The 17169-nt window shown below is 36.7% G+C and overlaps 1 protein-coding gene across 4 annotated transcripts in view; it reads right to left on the reverse strand.

Annotated features, from left to right (window-relative positions):
- PRKD3 (protein kinase D3) overlaps nt 1–17169 on the reverse strand; it is a 73258-nt gene that overhangs the window by 49954 nt on the left and 6135 nt on the right. For all 4 annotated transcript variants that reach the window (XR_004959720.1, XM_036263325.1, XM_036263323.1 and 1 more), the window contains exon 2: nt 14179–15119. Coding sequence is in view for 3 of the 4 variants with exons in the window: in XM_036263325.1 (XP_036119218.1) it covers nt 14179–14466 (288 nt within the window). In the remaining variant the exon portion in view is untranslated. The remainder of the gene's footprint in view (nt 1–14178; nt 15120–17169) is intronic.

Raw genomic sequence — 17169 nt, forward strand, 5'->3', positions numbered from 1 at the left:
GTATGATAGTCCTTCTTTGTGAGGATACATAAAAGTAATTTCTCTAATGGTTTGATAATATGAACATTTGATCATGTAACTAATTATGTTTTCTTATTTACTTTGCCCACAGCAAAAGCAAAGCCAAGTTTATGGCCCATTTCTAACATCAGGCTATGTAGGATCTTATGGCATGTGTTTTAAGTAGACACCAACCTAGCTTCATCATAGTTTCTGACCTTAATTTTTCCATTAAAAATTCCTGTATGGCCCTGGCCGGTTTGGCTCAGCGGTTAGAGCGTTGGCCTGCGGTCCAGAGAGACCCAGGTTCGGTTCCTGCTAAGGGCATGTACTTCAGATGCAGTTTGTCCCCGGCCCTGGTTGGGTCGTGTGGGTGATAACCACTCGATGTGTCCTTTCATGTCGATGTTTCTTTCTCTCTCTCTCTTTCCCTCTCTCTCTCCCCCTCCCTCTCTCCCTCCCTCCCTCCCTTCCTCCTTCCCCCTTCCCACTCTATCTGAATATCGAAAAATGTCCTCGGGTGATTAAAAAAAAAAAAAATTCCTGTATGTATCTCCAAAAAAGGTGTCAAATTTTTTGAATAATTTTTAAAAACTGAAAACACTGTCTTAATTAGAAGCTGAAGAGTTTATTGGCATTTTTTAAAACCCGGGGAAACAATGGAAAACACAGAAATATTTAGAATATTTATAGTACTAATAATTCTTTCAATTATTTGTTAAAATTAATATTTATAAAACTTCACATGCTTTAAACATGTATCTAACACTATAAGAATTTTCAATGGAAAAGAGAAAATAGAAAATAAAAAAATTTTGATTTATATTTTAAAATTTCAATGTTATTAAATTTTTATTATTAAATTCTACAACATCTAACGGGGTATAAAACATCCTCATAACTTGGATGCAACAATTCACAAGGATTAATAAGACGGAATTTCACATTTCATCATAATAAAAATAAAATTTCTAAAAATATTTGTATGAATAAAACTCATTTTTTTAAATCCTCACCCGAGGACATTTTCCCATTTTTTTGTTCAGATAGAGTGGGAGGGAGAGAGAGAGGGCGCAACATCTAGAAAGGGACACATCGAGTGGTTGCCACTCACATGACCCAACCAGGGCGGGGGACAAACTGCAACCAAGGTATGTGCCCTTAGCGGGAACCGAACCCGGGTCTCTCTGGACCGCAGGCCAATGCTCTAACTGCTGAGCAAAAATGGCCAGGGCTAAAAGTCATTTTTAAAATTCTCATTTTTCACATGTCTGCTAAGTGCAAGGCATTGGCCTTGTGGTTTATTAAGATAAAGTAGTCCTTGTCCTCTAGGAACTTACAATGTAATAGGAAGATGGAAACAAACACAAATATTACACAACACAATAAGGGAAATATCAAAAATAAAAAATAAAATTCTAGAAGATGGAATAAAAAACTTTAACTGGGAAGGTGGAATACCACTTTAACAGTGATATTTGAGCAGAATTATAAAAATAGAGAAGCAGGGTTTCTATGGAGAGAAAGTGAAAGTGAAAGCAAGGTCATGGTTGAGAAAGTACAAGATAACTGGGAGAAGGTAAGTGGACCTTCGTGACAGGGAAATGAGGTGGGAAGGTTGACAGAAAGGAGGTAAAAATGCACATAGGAGCCATCCTAACAGAGAATCTTGGAGTCAACAGAGCTGCCTTTAAGCTTTGCCACCTACTAACTGTAGCACCTTAGATAAACTGCTTACCCTCTCTAAGCCGTTTCTTGTCTATAAATTGGAAATAACAAGAGAATGACTGCATAGGGTTCTTGCAAAAACTAAATTATGTGATAGCAAAAAACACACAGCACAGTGACCAATTAATACTAGTGGTTCATACTATGATTCTATATCCAAGGGTGAGAGATAAAGGGTCCCAGAGCAAGGCAGTAACATAACCAAATCTGTATTTTAAACAGATAATGCTGACAACACTGTGAAGGAAGGACTGGAACAGGAAGAGACCAGAGCAAGCTCCTGAGGAAGGCTGAAGCTATTACTCAGGAAAGAGGTATCAGGGTTTGGACTGTGCAGTAAGAAGATGGACAGCAAGACAACAAAAATAAACTTCTCTCTAGAAATTGTCTTTGGTAAATTACATAGATCATTACTACAACAGGTCCTCAAATAATGCTGTTTCATTATAATGATAATGAGATGCTGTAGGAATATAACTCTTGTTTATAGCAATTATAAATAAGGGTTTATAATTGGAAAAATTGGTTTCATTTAAAGTCACAGAACAACCCTGGCCATGTGGCTCAGTTGGCTGGAGTGTCGTTCCATGCACCAAAGGGTTAAGGGTACAATTCCCAGTCAGGGCATATACCTAGGTTTTGGGTTTGATCCCTAGTTGGGGTGAGTACAGAAGGCAATTAATTGATGTTGCTCTCTCACATTGATGTTTCTCTCTCTCTCTTTAAAAACAAAAACAAAAAAAACCCAAAAATACCAAAACACACCAATAGAAACATATCCTCAGGTGAGAATTAAAAAAATAATGAAGTCACAGAACCTATCGACGACACTGAAGATTTACTGTATTTTGTTTATTCCCCTAGGGCAGTGGCTCTCAATTGGAGCAATTTTGCCCCCTCACCCCTGCCCAAAAACAGGTGGCAATATCTTGAGACACTTTTGGTTATTACAACCTGAGGCACTGGCATCCAAAGGATAGAGGCCAGAGATGCTGCTAAACAGCCTACAATGCACAGGATAGCCCAAAGAACAAAACTGTCTGACCCAAAATGTTCATAGTTCTGAGGTTAAGAAACACTGCTGTAGGGAATAAGGGAGTCAAGAGTATATAAAGACTGGAAAATTGCCCTGGCCGGTTTGGCTCAGCGGTTAGAGCGTCGGCCTGCGGTCCGGAGAGACCCGGGTTCGGTTCCCGCTAAGGGCATGTACCTCGGTTGCAGTTTGTCCCCGGCCCTGGTTGGTCGTGCGGGTGGCAGCCACTCGATGTGTCCCTTCACGTCGATGTTTCTCTCTCTCTCCCTTCCTCTCTCTCCCTCCCACTCTATCTGTACAAAATATGGAAAAATATCCTCAGGTGAGGATAAAAAAAAAAAAAAAAAAAAAGACTGGAAAATGTGGAAGGAAGTTAACCTTCTGAAAACTAGACATGCCTATATTTCCTTCCCTATCCTACCTCAGCCTTGATTAAAAGAAAGAGGAAATGAAAGAAACAGCAAGAGCTACCGGGTTAGAAGCAAAACAAGCCTTTAATCTAGCCTCTTTCCAAATTCCCCCAGGCTTTTCTGGATTTGCTTTCTACAGACTGTGCCAATCAGTCCTCCTGACTGTGCAAAATGAAGTCTTTCCCCAGTCCATATGGAAAATTAGTAGAATTTCATCATAAAGTTATCAAATTCCCACCTCTTATAAGCTGTTTGCCCACTTCAGACTCTTTCTTTGCTTTTGCATTAAAGATGGCTTCAAGAATAAAAATCAGATCTTTTTAAAAAAAAGATGTTTAAACTGATTTTTAGAGAGAGAGAGAGAAACACTGATGGGAGTGTGAAACGCTAACCAGCTGCCTCCTATAGTCCCCCTACTGGGGGATCAAGCCTTCCACCGGGGTATGTGCCCTGACCAGGAACTTAATCGACAACCTTTCAGTACACAGAATGATACCCAACTGAGCCATACAGGCCACAGCGTGATCGTCTTATCTTTTAATAACCATTTCAGAGAAGTTATTTTTTATTGTATTCACTTACACTTGTTATAAAAGGTTCCAACACTTACAAATAAAATTTCTTCAAGTAACATTATATGTTGAAAGTTCTCTGTATGAACAGTTTAAAGTTCATGTCATTAAAATTCTGTAAAAAATGTTAATGAGGTAGAAAATTTTCAATTCTATGCGGTTGAATACAACTTTTACATGTTAACAAAATAGCTTCAAAATTTAACATTATCTGAACAAATAACATCACTATACACCTTTTAAAAAGAAGCATGGGTTTTATTCTAAGTGCAATGGAAAACCTGGAAGAGTTTTAAAGTACACTTAGTTTAGTTTTAAAAAGAACATTTCTAATTGAAGTATAATGAGCAAGCGCACTAATCGTAATTAGAAGATAGGTAACTACACACACACACACCCATAACCAACATCCAGGTCAAGATATAGAACATTCTTGGCACCACAGGTTTCTTTACATTAGTATAATTTTAGAAGTTGAATACTAAAATCATTTTTATTTATTTATTTTTCCAATTTTTTTTTATCCTCACCTGAGATAAAGTGGGAGGGAGGGACAGCGAGAGAGAGAGAAACATCAATGTGAGAGAGACATATTGACTGGCTGCCTCCCGCACGATGCCAACCAGGGCCAGGACAAACTGCAACCGAAGTACTGCCCTTGACTGAAATAGAATCTGAGACTCACTGGTCAATGGGCCGATGCTGTAACCACTGAGCCAAACCAGCTAGGGCCTAAAATAATTTTTAAATCTGATGCTAAATAAATCTTCACAGTACATCTTTCTAATAACTAGATCACAGTACATAAGCTACACGAGGGCAAAGGCACTCTTTTTTCATGTTCCCTACTGAATCCCTAGCATCTAGAGCAGCAGTTCTCAACCTGTGGGTCATGACCCCTTTGGGGGTCGAATGACCCTTTCGTAGATGTTGCCTAAGACATAACGGTAGCAAAATTACAGTTATAAAGTAGCAACAAAAATAATTTTATGGTTGGGGGGGTCACCACAACATAAGGAACTGTATTTAAGGGTCGTGGCTTTAGGAAGGTTGAGAACCACTGATCTAGAGCTTAGTATTTCACAGGCATTTACTGAAAAAGTTGTTGACTATTGAGCAAAATTAGTGTTAACTAATTTAACACTAATATATTTCCCAGGAACAAATATAATATTAATTTAACATCATTTTTAGAAAAAATATTAGAAAAGTATTTAATTTTGATAATTCTGTTTCTAAATACTGATAGAAGGCTCTAGAGTATAGATGAGTCAATGAAATATTCAACACGGACTCTGCATTTATTCTGAACTTTCTTCCTTAATTTCCAACCCAGAATTTTCTGAATTTGACATACCAGAGGAGCACTTCATTTAACATTTACTATTTCTTAGACACAAATCTAAGCAATCTTTTTCATTTTCCTTCTTCCTTGTTTTTATTATTTCTAATTACCTTTAATTCAAATTTTCTATCCTAGGTTTTAACCTGACTATCCAGCAGAATTTTTTCTTAAAAAAACAAACAAACCATTTCTTCCAATGTGAGCCTCCAAATTAGTTACAGTTGCCTGACACTATTTGCCAATACTGCTAGGGTAAAGAGTAGGATGTTGCTTAGTCTCTACAACCCAGCTGTAATAGAAAGAATGAGGCAGAAAAACAACAACCTGTAATGACAACTGGTTTCTAGAAAACAAAAGCTACAGCTGGGATTTTTACTCTACTTTGATGGGATCTGAAAATTACACCCAACCCACGTCTGCAGAGACAATGTATTCGGTCAAAGAACAGATCAAAAACACTCCTAAATAAGGATACATAAGCAAAGAGTCTTCAGGTCTAGTGTCATGTAAATGGTCAAAACGAAAAACAAATGTTTTAAATCAGCTAAAAACAGACAGTCAACCTTAGAATTATTTCATCTTCAGTAAACACCATTATAGTTTAAAATTAATTGCTGTCTGGCCATTTCCTTTCTCACCCCAATTATATCTGCTATGTTCATTCAACAAATTAACACAGTGGCATTGGCATCATAGTTTTGGTAATATGAAAGCAAGAAGGTGGAGAACTAACATTCTTTTAACATAGGTTTTAAAAAAATTTATTTGAGAGAGAGAAAAAAACATTGATGAGAGAGAAATATCAATCAGCTAACTTGTGCACAAGCTGTGACCAGGGATTGAACCTGCAACCTGGGTATGTGACCTGACCAGGAACAGAACACACCATGTTTGGTGTACAGGAGGATGCTCCAACCAACTGAGCCACAATGGCCAGAGCTGAGCATAGTTATTATGTATCAGGTACTATGCAAATTACTTGATATAAGCAATCTCATTTAATTTCCTCAAAATTCCTAAAACAATCTCAGCTCTCTAATAAAATGAACATAAACTTGCCCAGCTGGTGTGGCTCAGTGGCACCAAGAAGTCACTGGTTCGATTCCTGGTCAGGGCACATGCCCAGCTTGTGGGCTCGATCCCCAGTGGGGGGCATGCAGGAGGCGGCTGATCGATGTTCTCTCTCATCAATGTTTCTGTATCTCTCTCCCTCTCTCTCTAAAATCAATAAAGAAAAAATATTTTTTAAACAATTCTCATGTTCTCATGTTTGTCCTATGCTAAATACTAAAATCAAAAGGCAAGAATAAAGAAAGCAATGTCGGCATGTTGGAAGAATGCTACACACGCTTTGGTATTTACTAAAATTTTAATAACACTACAGAACCAATGGTTTTTCCAGATTTAAAGAGTTTTAAAAACCATGACCATTACTATTTGAGAGCACTAATTATGTGTCAGACACTGTATCAAGGGCCTTTCATTTAATCACCATAATTTTTAAATGGAGTATGATCCTACAAATCAGAATTAAAAGTCAAGTGACTTGAAAAGGGTCTATAATCATAAAAACAAAAATGGCAGAATTAATATCACCACCTGGGTTTGTCTCTGATTTGAAAATACTGCTACTTCTTTTTTAGATTATTCCTTTTTTAAAAAAACACATACTAATAACAAAAAATTGTACAGATTTAAACACTAATGTAATTTTGACATTGGGAATCCATGCATGAATAATCACTGTAAAACAGGCAGGGCTTCTGGCCTACTCCCTCAATTCTGATTTGCTCATTTGTAAAATGACTCTCTGGTATTACCCTTCCAGCAGAGATCTGATCAGCCGGTTTTTGCTTGGCTCAATCCCAGCTCTACCTGCTGCTCACATCTGTCTTTCTCAGTCGGTTCTTCTGACTGCCAGTCCCGCTAGTTTTTTGGCTTTTGTCAGTATAAAAAGCTTATAAACTCCTAGAAGGCAGAGATCCTGTTTTTTGTTATTTGTTTTATATATTAACATGAAAATATAATATATATAGATTAAAATTTTACATTCTTTGTTTAACTATATTCATATTCATAATGGCAACTGTGTTAAAACAAACTAGTCTTAAAACAAACAGATCCAAGAGAAACTAGAGATCCTATTTTAAAGCTCTCAAGATAGAACTCATATCTATTTTTTTTTTAAAGTTTCAAGTCACCTGACTTTATTTTATTATTATTTTTTTATCCTCATCTGAGGACATTTTTCCATTTTTTGTACAGACAGAGTGGGAGGGAGAGAGAGGAAGAGAGAGAGAGGGAAACATTGATGTGAAAGGGACACATCGAGTGGCTGCCACCCGTACGACCAACCAGGGCCGGGGACAAACTGCAACCGAGGTACATGCCCTTAGCGGGAACCGAACCCGGGTCTCTCTGGACCGCAGGCGGACGCTCTAACCACTGAGCCAAACCGGCCAGGGCAGAACTCATATCTAGAAGACATTCACATTCACTAATTCAGTAAGACCCAACAATAGCACTAACAGAAGTTTTTAATTTCTCCAAACTTCAGAAATTCTATTTCTTTATCGGTTTACCTAGGGATTTTTCAACTTTAGCATAACTGACATTTTGGGCCAGGTAATTCTTTGTTGTGGGACTGTCCTGTGCATTGTAGCATCATCCCTATCTTCTACCCATTAGATGCCAGTACCACTCACACCCTCTCCCCCAATTTGTGACAACCAAAAACATCTGATATTGCCAAATATTCCCTGGGGGTCAAAATCACCCCAGTTAGAGAACCACTGGTTTCATTTAATCTTATACATTAGATACTGGGGCTGTAATATTTGCCAATAAAATAGTCCAAAGTCCTAATCTACATTCTTTTTTTAAAAAAATCCTCACCCCAGTATATTTTTTCCATTTATCTTCAGATAGAGTGGGAGGGAAACAGAGAGAGAGAAAGAAAGATCAATGACAGAGAGACACATTGACTGATTGCCTCTGTACAACCCCAACCAGGGCCGGGGACAAACCACAACCAAGGTATGTGCCCTTGACTGAAATCAAACCTGCAGCTCTTTGGTTTGCAGGCCGATGCTCTAACCTCTGAGCCAAACCAGCCAGGGCCCTAATCTACATTCTTACAAGGAATAAAGAAAAAGTTCACTGGTGTCCTTAGAAAGTGACTTACTTGAGCCCTGGTGGGTTTGGCTCAGCGGTTGGAGCTTCGGCCTGCAGACCAGAGGTTCGGTTCCCACTAGGGGCACGTACCAAAAAAAAAAAAGAAAGTGACTTACTTGAGGATATCAGAGTCTTCTAGAACCTGGTCTTTTGCACAATCACAGAAAGAGCTCTACAAACAAAATACAGGTTTCCCCACCTTTTCTAAAGTTCGTGTAATGCCACTTCACTTTTATGAAAGACCTACGTTAGTACCTATTTTCATTAAATGAAAGATATCCAAAGAGGATTTTTCACTTTTACAAAAAAGGGTGACAAGTGAAAATAGCATTCAGTGGTTGTTTGGCAGCCGGCTGTTGAAGAGGCAGAGCTGCGACAGTGGCACCACCAAGCTCCTACACTCAGCATTGCTGTATCAAGCTACCACAGCTCTGAACTGTGTCTGTGCTGTATCTAGATTTAGTTTGTACATTTGTTAGCAAGATACACGCTAAGGTATCAGAAAAACCTAAGAAAGCTCTTAAGGGTGTTAGTCTTAGTGTACAGCTGGACATAATTAAGCATTTCAGTTGTGGTGAATGAAATAAAGACATTGTGCATGCACTGAGTTTTGGGCCTGGAACATTCAAAAATTTTTTCTATATAAAAATTAATGGTACATGCTTCTTCGTTTTACATTGTTTTGGCTATGAAAAGTTTCATAAAAACACTCTACTTTCAGATAGTGGGGAAACCTGTATCTGACCATCTAAACTACTAGTGGGAGCAGTCTGGGCACAACTAAGGTACTGATACAGAATGGAACACCATACTAGGGCTTAATCTGCACATTTCTCTGCAGCTCTGACAACTATAAATCATTTTATCAATGAAAGTAATTACCACCACCAATTATTTTAAGTATCATGTTTTTAGCAGTAAAAGCAGGTAGAATGTGTGCTTTAACAAATTTTTATTGTGTGTAAAGCATTATTTAGGGAGAGAAAGATGAGTAACACAGCACCAATATCAATGTAACATAAATGTTGGAAGTGTTTCAAATCTTCAAAAAAAAGGAAGCTATATTTTAGGCTTATGTTAACAACAACAACAACAACAAAAGAAACTCCACCTACTCCACCCTCAGGATGTGTCATGAAATTGGACTGAATTCAAAGGAGTGACCACTTTTGGTCACATCCAAGTTTTAAGCAAAGCTCAACTATAAATAATCTGTTGGTTTCAGAGATATACAACTATGTATGATGCAGAAATTCCGTTTCTGGGTATATATCCAGAAGGAAAAGAAATCACTATCTCAAATGAATATCTGCACCTTAATTTCATTGCGGCATTATTTACAACAGACAAGACATGCAAACAATCTAAGTGTACGTTAATGGATAAGTGAATAAAAACAATGTGGTACCGTTTTTATGTGCATAAAAACAGAGTATTATTCAGCCATAAAAAAGCAGAAAATCCTGCCATTTGGGACAACATGGATGGATCTTAAGGGCATCATGGTAAGTGAAATAAGTCAGGCAGAGAAAGGCAAATACTATATGATATCATTTATATGTGGAATCTAAAAAACAACAACAAAAAAACAAACCTCATAGAAACAGAGAACAGACTAGTAGTTGCCAGACGTGGAGGGTAGTGGGTGGAGGAAATAAATATGTGAAGGTGGTCAAAGGTACAAATGTCCAGTTATAATTTAAATAAGTTCTGGCAATGTAATGTACAGAACAGTGACTATAGTAACACTGGAAGCAAAAATGTAAAATAGATGGAGTCTACATTTGGCATTACAACTAGCAGATTACAAATACATTTTAAAATATCTAAAATACTGTTAAAATAAAATTACAGTTTGGGTAGTCCTCCTTCCCTAACTTAAAAGTAGGGTTGCCTCTAGGTTCACTTCACTAACTTTGAGAGGTCTCTCCTCAGAACCTCCAAACTAAGAGATCTTTTCAGTCTTGTTAGTTTCTCTATAGAAAGAGAGTTGGGAAAGATCCTCTTGGTAGGCAAAGATTCCATTTTAAGTGTCTCACTAGAACAATTTATATCCTTCAGCTAAATCTTAAATGAAAAAACAGGTCTCTGACTGTTTAATAAACTCTATCTTACAAGATAAAATTTAATAAAGATCAGTCCCATTCTCCCCCAAGAAAACCTTACTTTCTGGATTTTCTATCTTGGTTACCAGTATCACCACTCATCCAGTCACCCAGGCTTTCTGTCTTTCACCCTTTGCTCTTTCCTATGTTCAATAGGATATCAAGTTTTACCAACAGTACTTTCCCAGTACCTAACTATATCATCACTTTCCAACTGCCTCAGTTCAGGTCTTGATTACACTGGTCTCCTATCTGATCTCACTCTTAGTTGCCATATTTTAGTTTTCCAAAACACAGATTTGGTCATGTCACTTTGCTGTACATGGACCTTAGTTAAATCTACACTCTTAGAAGAATCAAGTGCAAGACTTCACTGGCATAAGGAAGACAGCATGGTGTGGTGAAGAGAGTGTACAGATTTTTTTACTTAAAACAAAATTGTGTTTGAATTCTGGATTTTAGCAAGTAATTAAAATGTCTCTGGAATTCAGTGTCCTACTCTACTTACTTAGCAGAGACTGTATCATCTATACACTTTCACCTCACTGTGGTCGTTCCCTTGGATAAAGAGCACCAGTGTCACCTGAGAGCATGTCAGAAATGCAAACCCACCACAGACCTACATTTTAGTAGAATCACAAAATGACTGGCATATACATTAAAGTTTAAGATGCACCACAAATTATTTTGAGGATTAAATGTTAACAATCATATCCTTCCCATCGCCCCCTTCCATTTCTTTGCTTATACTGATTCTTTTGTTAGGAATGTATTCTTCACCTCCCAAATTATGGAAATCACGCTCATTTTAAAAACATCAGATTAAATGCTATTTTCTGTATGAACTTTCCACATCTTTATCATCCAAGAAGAGCACTTTTTATTTTAACTTCACTTTTCACTTTCCATGTTTTATATACTAGTGAACATGTTTCCCTCACTAGACTATAACCTTTTTGAGGAAAGGGACAGTGTCTGGTTATTTCTTAAAAATGTGTGTTTTTTTTTTAAATTCCTCACCTGAGGATATTTTTCCATTTATCATTATATAGAGTGGGAGGGAGACAGAGACAGAGAAAACCATCAATGTAATAGAGCCACATCGACTGGTTGCCTCCTGCACGACCCGTCCAGGGCCGGGGATGAACTACGACTGGAATCAAAGATGTTTTTTCCATCTTTGGTCCGCGGGCTGACTCTCTAACCGTTGAGCCAAACAGGCCAGGGCTTAAAAATGGTTTTCATTTTTTAAAATTGATTTTTTGAGAGAGAGAGAGAGACATTGATGTGAGAGCCCACAACCTGGGCATGTGCCCTGAACAGGAATTGAACCGGGACCTCTCAGTCCTTGGGCCAATGCTCAATCCACTAAGCCATACCACCTGAGCTAGTTAATCTTTCTTTATCTAAAATTTATCCAATCTTTAGAAGGTTTAGCTAAATGTCTTTAATGACTAAAAATAAGAAAAGCTGGTGTGCCCACGAGAGTCCTGGGAATTAACTGGAGCAGTATACATGTAGGTAATGAAAGCAGATGACTAGTGAGCGAGTGTCCAAGACCAGATTAAAGTATTTCTGACATGTTTTTCCATCTTCCAGATGAGTCAGAGATCCATGAAACCTCTCTATAAAGCTGGTTCTCTTAAGAGTCCTTTCCAGTTAAGACTTGGAGCAGGTCATCCCATGAGACTCCTTTCTCCTTTATCTGTCTCTAGCAGTGAAGACCTAAATGCAGATTAAATGATTCAGAATTTCATAGCTGAAATTACACGTTAGAAATCATCCTAACTCAGTCACTTTACAGATCTGGAAACTGGGATCCAGGGAAGTAAAATCACTTGTCCAAAACTTATACAGAAAAGAAATAATAGAGTTGACCTAGTTTTAAGCTCAATACTATTTTGCACTGAAACAAGTTAGCATTCTACCACACGTCAAAAGGAATATATAATGTTATGTCATATGTATGTTATCTATTTTTTGCCAAACACATGCTCATATCACTATAATATTGGTTCAAATTCAGTTCACTATGATACTCATCTCATTTTATGCTAGCTATACCCATAATCAACTGTTCTATTTTAATATGTATAAAGTTTACCTTTATTTATCTTTTTTGAAATATATCCTGCTTATTTCCTTGGTATTACTCTAATTTTTCATGGATTATGATTTTAAATCTAGTTTCCCAAGAATTTAACCCATCCAACCTACTTCTCACATCTATATTAATGATGAAGTACCATTAAATCTAAAATAATCCTGTAGAAAATCAATATACCTCTATATAAATATAAGAAAACTATAGAAATGATCCCTCAAAGTATAGTCTTTAAATATAAAAAGTAAATAAAATTTCCAAAGATTTAAAACTGAATAATAGACTTACCAAAATACTGGTTATGAGTTTCTATGAGCTCAAATAAAAAGAAAAATATTTAAGTTGAAATCTTACCTTTAAAGTAAAAAGTACAACCTAGTTGCAGAAATATTTATGAACCACCACTATAACATTTAGTGAAAGGGAAATTAAAAGCAAAGATACTTAAAGACAGTAGACGGCTTTACAGATCTACAAAACAAACAGGCTACACTCAAACAGAAAAGTTGTTGTTAAAACACAGGAGGCATAGGTCATTTTCACAAACCACAGAACATTTTTGCACTGTTAATTCTACATCAGAAGATAATGACAGACCATATAAAGCATAGGGAACTGAAAGAAAAACAGTAAGATGAGGAGCTTGAATTCAAATACATTAACCTCACTGATAGGATTTTTAAAACATAACTATACTAATTTGTTTGAAACAAAACTGAAACATATGCTTGGTCCACTAAAAATAAAATGTAACCAATTCACACTACTCACATATGTATAGTTTTATGATGAAGTAGAGGACATATCAGCTATCCATCAATCAAATTATTAAAAGCACTTAGCTAAGGTTCTTTAAAACATGGTATGCTATAGGACAAAGGATGAGTGGATGAGAAACAAAACCACTCTCTATTTTCAAATTTTCACGTGTTCTGTCACATATTCAAACTCATTTACTTGTTTTTTAAGAGACAGAAAGAAGATCCACTCATATTAAATGTCAGTTTAGATGAAATCAGGATCTAAAGGGAAGAAAGAGTATATAAAAGAAGACAGAATACAGGACACCTAGGAAGACCAAGGATGGGCCTGGGACTCAGCTGATGCCACGCCCCAGCCTTTTGGTAAGCCACCTTGATATGTTGAGCTCTCTACCTATTGTTTTCTCCAAAAGCAAATGAGATTTCTTAAACTGTCTTGACTTTATGCCGATTTTCCTGCTCTTAAGAGGACAGTAAGCAGTATTTTAAAGTTGGGATACAGGTCCGGCCAGTGTGGCTCAGTGGCTGAGCATTGACCCATGCACCAAGAGGTCACTGGTTCGATCCCTGGTCAGGACACATGCCCGGGTTGTGGGCCAGATTCCCAGTGAAGAGCATGCAGGAGGCGGCCAATCAATGTTCTTTCTCATCAATGTTTCTATCTCTCTCTCCCTCTCACTTCCTCTCTCTCTCAAATCAATAATGGAAAAGAAAAATTAAAATAAATAAAAAAAGTTGGGATACAGGCTCCTATTGTTAACACTCTGAAATTTCAGACTTTATAGACTCATAGTCTATTAGGACTCTTCCAACAATGCTCAGAATTAGATATAAACAATTAATTCATCCATATGTGTAAACTCATTGTTGCATATATAATTCATAGAAAAGCATTAGAAACAATATTAATTAGAAAAACTATTGATATAAATAGCATGCACAGTACCTTTTGATAAACAATGGAGCACACAAGATCCTTGACAGCAGATAAAGATAGTTCCTGAGCTTCAATGGTAACACTCTCCCGTGTAAGGCCAATTTGCAGTAGAAATGAAATTGTATGCACTGAGCCTCTGGAGTTGGTGAGTGACGGTGCACTGAAGCTTCCATTAGAGAGTCGGGCAGAGAGTCCTGTCTTTGGACTTGAACATGAAGGAGGAGTTGGAAGCACAACAGGAAGAGTTGCAGGTAATAGAGACTTCTGGGCTGATGGAGGGGAACTGTTTGCAGACATCTGCCTTTCTTTAATCTTTTAAAATAGTTGTCAATTCTTTTTCAATGGTTATGAAGAGGTTTTTAAAATCTCAGCAGGAAAAAAAAAGACTGTACTTTTAGATTTAGTTGAAAACTTTATTTCCTCTTTTAAGCTACTCATACTGATGATTGCAAGTTCTACAACTGTGAATTGAATGCACAAAAGGTCACTACTTCCCTTAATATCAGTCCCTTCAATAAAGAGTCTTGACTTCAGGATCGCAACCACGGATTTGGAAAGGATTTAACATCACTGAATTATCCTCATCAGAAAAGAGTGGACATTGTTTACTTTCTAAGCATCTTCATCTATTTTCCTTTATGTTTATTCTTGTCTCTTTCTTTAAATTTCAGAAAATACATACTGAATAAAAGTTGTTTTTCTGTCAAGATGAAATCCTCCCAGTTTAAAAAAAAAAAAAAGGTATTTAGGATTAATCTATCAGTACTTATCCTTTGGTTCAATGATTTGATGGAATACTTTCTCAAATGTTCACACCTTAAATCACCTCCTTAAATGTCCTCATTTTCATTTTTAGGAGGAGTAAATATTTCCATTATGAAGTAGAGGCATATTTCATTTGATGAATGGATCCATCGAGAAAAGTTGATTCCTTGTGAGTTGTAGTCAGCCTGGAAGAAATTTTAAAAAAACTTTTATTATTTTATACTTATTTGACATTTTTAAAAAAATGCAAGAATCCCTATAATTTTTAAATGATAATTTTTGGTTGTATGTTTATAATTCACCAATAAATCCTAATGGATAGCCTTTTTTGGGGGGAGGAGTAGGAGGGCTTGTTCTAGTTATCGGAGCCATTTTTTCACCGTACATATAACTTCAGGGTGAACCTCCTGCTCAAAAATAATATTAATAATAATAACCTGGCACTCCTCATTAATGTCTGAAATTTGAAATCAAACACTTTGATTCCACAAATATAAAACTGAGTTATGACAGAGAAAAACAGAAGGGACAAAAAAGTAAAACTGATATTTCATAGAAATAAAATATGTACCACTCAGCCAATACAAAAGATATATAATATTGCCCTAACACAAATTAAGAGTATTCTTATTTATATTAAAAGTCTAATTCTGCCAAAATATAATACCTGACTTGTTGACAGATTTCTTTCAGAAGTCTAAGAAAGCTGGTGGAGATATATTATAGTTACATGGCCAACAAGAAATGTGAAAAACATACTTATGACAAGAACTTAGCAGAAAGTGATCTCATTATAAAAGATTGTAAAAGTAAAGAAGAGAACACTAGGCACATGTAATGGTGATTACATGTGTATCATCACACTTTTATAAAAGGACAGTTCAAAACATAAAAAGAAGGTATAAACCCACCCTCTAGTGGCTAAGTGAAATGGCTCACAAGAAATGGATCTTTCTAAATTCCACTTATATACCTGTAAACAATTCCAATGATTAAAAAAGAGTGAAGCATCCAGTGTGGTTGCAGAATGACTCTCTGCAGAGTGGTTATGGGGCTAAATAAATTAGAATGAACATAACAGAACACAAAAAATATACATAGTATCAGGAATGAAAAAACTCAAGAAAAACTAAGCCTTGGGGAAAAAAATGCCTAAAGATAACAAAAGCTTTTTTAAAAAAAAATTTTTTTTTCTTTATTGATTTTAGAGAGAGAGGAAAGGAGAGGGAGAGAGAGTAACACTGATGTGAGAGAAAACACTGATTGGCTGCCTCCTGCATGCCTTCCACTGGGGATCTGGCCCACACTTGGGCATGTGCCCTGACTAGGAATTAAACTAATGACCTCTTGGTGCATGGGTTGACGCTTAACCCGTGAGCCACACTGACTGGGCATAAGAAAAGCTTTTGTAGCTACATTCAAAAAAATGATTATTATCCCACCTTATATTGTACAGCACTTAAATCTTACAGGTGTTTCACATACTTTATCTCACAATATCTCTTTGGAATTTGACAGGCCAAACATCATTTCTGCTGATGAGAAGAACGAAGCACAAGCAGATAAAGCAACTTGCCCATCATGGCTATTTAAAGGTGGGGAGGGCATTTGGACTCAAGTTTCGTAAAACATACTATTTCTCAAAGAGAACAAGGAACTGAGAGAATCACTGCTCAGAGAGGATGTTGTTAAGGTTCAGAGAGCACGTAGAGAAGGCAGAATTGCTCAACTTGTATTCTGTTTATCGTCTCTCAGTTTTTCAACTACAGTTGTAGGAAAGCACTGAGAACTGAAACCCGAGCCTGGTGAAAAAGAGACTAAAACAACTTTATGAGAGTGTAAATCTTCAGGTCCAGATGCAATCCATTCCATACTGCTAAAGCAATAAACAAGTGTAATCACAAAGTTGACTGCTATAATCTTGGAGAAAGAGCTCAGAAAGAGAGAACTAATCATGGCCTAGACGTGGTTCAGAGTTGCTTCAAGTCTTGTAGGCTGGGGGAGGGAGAAGCAGATTTCAGAAATTATAGACAAATTTAATATTAATCCTTAGTCAAATCTGAGAAAGGATTATGTATGAAATGGTTTTTTAATAACTAGGAATAGTTTTGAGTATAATGATCACTAGATGTCAGCATGAATTCAAAGAGAACAAATAATGTCAAATCAACTGCATTTACATCTTGGAAAAGAATGATTATTAGGTTTCTTAGATGAAGGAAATAATAATAGCTC

This window comes from Molossus molossus, unplaced genomic scaffold (genome assembly GCF_014108415.1).
Source record: "Molossus molossus isolate mMolMol1 unplaced genomic scaffold, mMolMol1.p scaffold_m16_p_15, whole genome shotgun sequence".
NCBI classification, from domain to species: domain Eukaryota; kingdom Metazoa; phylum Chordata; class Mammalia; order Chiroptera; family Molossidae; genus Molossus; species Molossus molossus.